At 40.1% G+C, this 4,661-nt stretch overlaps 1 protein-coding gene across 1 annotated transcript; it reads right to left on the bottom strand.

The window, feature by feature from the left end:
• Positions 1-1,350: 1,350 nt before the first annotated feature.
• LOC127094646 (uncharacterized) lies at positions 1,351-2,421 on the bottom strand. The gene is made up of 3 exons (XM_051033453.1): positions 1,993-2,421; positions 1,616-1,842; positions 1,351-1,441 (listed from the first exon to the last, which is right to left on the bottom strand). Exons 1-3 carry the CDS (start codon positions 2,419-2,421, stop codon positions 1,351-1,353), a joined length of 747 nt encoding a protein of 248 aa, XP_050889410.1.
• Between the last annotated feature and the right edge of the window lie 2,240 nt (positions 2,422-4,661).

Genomic DNA, 4,661 nt, shown 5'->3' on the forward strand with positions numbered 1-4,661 from the left:
TTACCCACACATTTCCTACTTTACCTATGATAAACAAAGGTTTCAGATGGCTTTTCATCGACTCATTTGGCCTTTCGAAGAAAGCGTTTTGCTCCTCCACACAGCCATTGTTCATGATGTAATAACATACAGGCTTATGTCTCGCCATCTCCATTTTAGCCATATCTTCTGGCTCCTCCACCTCCATGACTTGGTCATATTCTCTAGGAAGGAAGGATACCAAATTACACGCAATTTCTAGAGAAGCGTCTGAATCAGAATCGAAGTCGTTTGTCATCATGTCTTTATCATGGTCAAACTTTACCATAGGCACCTTCTCTTAAGGAGAAAACAACTTTCTCTCAATCGGCTTTCTTTCCTCTTTCTTCTACTGCTTTAGTGACATGTTGCTACTGGATTCAGGCTTCGCCTGTTCTGCAGCTTCTCTTTCGACTTTCCTTTGTCGTTGTTGCCATCTCCACTTGGATCGGGACATTGGGTTCTTTCCTTTGTAATTTTCGAAACGATACGCCACTTGTTTTGATGCCTGAAACTCCTTTCAATATGCCATCGAGGACCTTCTTCCGACATCAAAATTTTGCCATTTTTGATGGTCTTGTCCTCTCTCTCTGACTGTAGGTTGAAGGCATGTTAGCCTGAAGAGGTAGGCCTTTTCTGATTTCCCCTTTTGGGATCCCATCTGCCGTCAGACGCCTGACTATTTATGGGATCCATCCGATTTATCCCCTTTTTGGACAGTCGAACCCATTCAAGGTTCTCTACAGCTTTCCTGTCAAATACTGAACTGCACCTTGGGCACATCATCACTTCCGACCTTTTTCTCTGACACCTGTGGAGGAATTCTACCAGGCCTTCCTCCTATTTGGGGTATGCCATTCTGCTGTATTCTTCCTGTCGAAGGATTTCGTCATCTTCCTCCATTGCAGCGGTCTTCTAGGTCAATTCGATTATGTTAACTCTCATGTTGACATATTCAGCAATGTCCAACTCCTATAATTTAATTTTAAGGCCCTCAGTGGCCTCAATCATGTTTATGTGTATGAAACCTTCAGTGATTTCATTTGTTGTGAAACTGACAATAGTTTCCTTATCGAGATCTTCAATGACTCTTTGTCGAAACCCTCAGCGGTTTCTGTTGGGAACATTTGATGGGGATCCTCAGTGACCCCTCAGTTGCAGCCTTCAGTGACTTGGTGAATGAAACCCTTAGTAGTCTCGTTGGTGAAGCCTTTTAGTAGCTTCCTGGTTGAAGTCATCATTAACTTTGACCATGTCAGCCTTCTTTCCAGAATCTTCAGATACTTCCACCATGTTGACCATTGATGGTTCAGTGTAGTGAGCATCAACGGTCTAAAGAGGGTCTGCATCAATCCTCATTGGAGCCTTCGATTTGTCCCCAAACTTCAGCCTTCTGTCCCTAATAGCACTTTTCATAACATCCCTGAAAAGAAAACATTGTGAGGTTTTATGGCCCAAAAAATTATGATACTTACAAAAAACCCTCTTTTTTCTTTGTTCTAGAGGGGTAATTTTAGCGCCAGAAGGTACTATCATTTGGCCATCTTTGACAAGTAAGTCAAAGATTTGGTCACATTTAGTGACGTTTAAGGTATACGTTTTCTTAGGGAACCTAGCATCCTTATCTCGTTCGACTGGATTCTTCCCATTTGAAGGGGTTAATACTTTGCAGGAATAAGGTGGTCCTTGCGTTAGTTCAGCAAGGTCGATCTCACCTTCGTCGAAATCTACATGTTCACCAAACGTTTCAGGTTCGTCGTTACCTAGTTCGACATAGGCTATTCTATCCTTCCTATTGTTTTTATTTGCTCTGGATTTCTCAGCCTTCAAATGTTCCACTTGTCAAACTCTATCAGCCAATTGGTTCATATCTCTCAAGTATTGGGTATCCAATTTTCCCCTAATATAATTGTCAAGACCACCAGCGGTCATTTTGACCAACTCATGCTCAGGCACTTGCGTAGAATATATTGCCTTAAGTAGACCACCAGCGGTCATTTCGACCAACTCATCTATTGACTCAGTAAACTGTCGTTTGATACTGGCCAATTCTTTCAGACTTATCTTCGACTGTTCCATGTATAATTGCTCATGGAACAGTATCTCCAAACGAGTCCATGTATCAATGGAATTCGCCGGTAATATGGTGAACCATGTGAAGGCATTCTTCGTAAGGGAACTTGGGAAATATTGTATCCTAAGATTCTCATTATTTGCAATTTCCCCTGCCTCTATGAGGTATCTGGCCACGTGTTCTACAATGGACTCACTAGTATCCCCAGAGAATTTAGTGAACTTAGGGACTTTCCATCTAGCGGGTAATTCTGCCTGCAGAACATATTCAGATAAAGGTGAAGTGTAACTTGGCCTATGGAGGCCAACATCTACCCCATTTCGCGCCATGATTCTTTCGACCATGGATGCTAGATTATTATATGTTTCCATATCATCACGTCAAATTTTCTGTACGAATTCATCAGCATTTTAGTGCGTATTTACCATCACTACCCTTGGTTCTCTCTCCCTTGGGATTTGCTGCTCAGCCCTAGGGGCTTCGACTCTGGGTGGTCCCACTCATGTTCCCTGATTTACCACATTTGCTTAAGGTTCATTTCACGGGGTTTGGTTGATGGTAAAGTCATCCTCAATGGCTAATCCTTGATTTTCTCTCACCCATTCCCTTTGAGGGTGTCGAGGAGGTTGTGGGACACCAAGGAAATCTGCAATGCGCGTCATTTGCGTTGTCATTTTTTGGTTTTATTGGGTAGTATTATGGATTAATGGGTTTAATAGTATACCCATTGTTTGGGCCATCATCTGGACCATTTCATGATTACTTTCGTCCATTTGTTGCCTCAACACTACTGCGGAATTATTGGTCAGATTGGACGTATGGGTATGAAAACCTGTCCCTAAAGGTTGGATTTGGCCCAAATTGTTTACACCGGACCCAGACCCCTGAAATGGTGAAGATGCATTTACTAGTGGGTCTGCATATGTTGATGATGAATTATGTAAATTTGTTATCATCACAGTTGGCATGCCAAATGGTTGTTCGCGACCACTTACGGGCATCGAAAAACCATTCACATAAGACCTAAAAAATTGATTTCCCCTTGGAGGGGGGTCACTAATGGACCCTGCGTTCCTAAAGGATTTACCGGTGGGCCTTATGTCCCCACATAAGACAAAATAGGCCCATTATGGGCCCTTGACTATACAGGCGTTGTATTCGCCGTGCATGGTACAAGTTCTGCAGTAGATGTTGTGACCGTACTTCCCCCTAACAACGATGCAGGGGGTGGTTCTCCATTACTATCTAGAGGATTCTAATTATTTGGTGGATTCACCATTCTTCTTGCGTACCTTCTCCTTGGTCTTTCCTCGTTAGTTGTGGCTACTTTACCACTTCTTAATAACATGCAACGAAGTTATATAGGGAGATACTGAGAGAAATAAAGAAACTGAAGAACGAATAAAGATCTTCAAAAGAAAAAGTTGTTTTAAAAATACTAACCAATTTGTTTACCATGAAAATTGGTAAACAATTGTTGGTGTTCCAAATTAAAGAAACTTTGGTTACTCACAGGATCGACCAGATTGATCCTAGGACATGTGCTATTATTCAAAATTTGTATATAAAAGATGAACACTTCGACAGTATTCTTGAGTAAGGAATGTTTGCTTAAAGCGTTTTCAAGAAGATACATTGCAGAAATGTAAGTAAAGTGTAAAATAATGCTTGATAAATGACTTGTAATAAAGGATAATTTATGAACAAAAGGTGTAAATAAACTTTGATTGATATAAAGATAGTGGTGTTATCAAACATACATTCTCAATTGTACTCGTTTCTCAACACGCTGGATACTTTGAGTAAATATGATTGATTGTGCAGCAATTTGAACACCCTTAATCCTAACACTAAGACACCTATATATACTAAATCAAAATAACCGTCACCAACGGATCTTCTCTTAGGCACTAACATGTTACACTCGGCATGTCTGCAATTCAGGATAACACTCCACGCGTCTTTTCTTTCAAAAGTGAATAAGAATGAAATACGGTTATCCTTCTTTCATTCAAATTCAAATATATGTCGAACAAACTCTTTTGTCGAAGTAATATTCTGAACTTGGGAATATTCCTAAGTCTCACATCAGTCCTCCCTTACAGAAGACAGACTCTGACACTTCCTCACACCATATTTTCTTTGTGTCGAAATCATAGATATCCTCAAAAAGCATTCTTTTTTCTTAGTTTATCATCTCCAGCCTGATGTCGAAATTCCCACCTAACAACTCAAAATGAACTTTTTAGTTAAATTTGTGATTGAATGTTAACTATTGTTAATTGTTTTCTTTGAAAGATAAAAGTGAAAAAAAGAAAAGAAAAAGGGTCGTAAAATTGTTTTTTTAGAGTGCTTGATAAGCTTGTGAGTCTCGCTCCTACGTATCCTTGGGTAAAATGAGGAACTCAAAGCTTCGTAGTTCGATGTAGAAATCTATGATTTATTGGTTGGTTTGTTTTATTAAACATGTGTTTAGATCTCACTCTAACGGTTACACATTGGCTTGTATGCTTGCGGAGGAAGCTTAAGCGCCTGTTTGTATTCACATTAAAACTGACTAAATAATGTT

This window comes from Lathyrus oleraceus, chromosome 6 (genome assembly GCF_024323335.1).
Source record: "Lathyrus oleraceus cultivar Zhongwan6 chromosome 6, CAAS_Psat_ZW6_1.0, whole genome shotgun sequence".
Classification (NCBI taxonomy): Eukaryota; Viridiplantae; Streptophyta; class Magnoliopsida; order Fabales; family Fabaceae; genus Lathyrus; species Lathyrus oleraceus.

Coding starts and splice junctions, on each gene's coding strand:
- LOC127094646 (XM_051033453.1), bottom strand. CDS start 2,421: ATGGCGCGAAATGGGGTAGATGTTGGCCTCCATAGGCCAAGTTACACT. Junction 1,843..1,992: donor CCGCTGGTGGTCTACTTAAG/GCAATATATTCT, acceptor GAACATTTGAAG/GCTGAGAAATCCAGAGCAAA. Junction 1,442..1,615: donor GCTAGGTTCCCTAAGAAAAC/GTATACCTTAAA, acceptor TTTTCTTTTCAG/GGATGTTATGAAAAGTGCTA.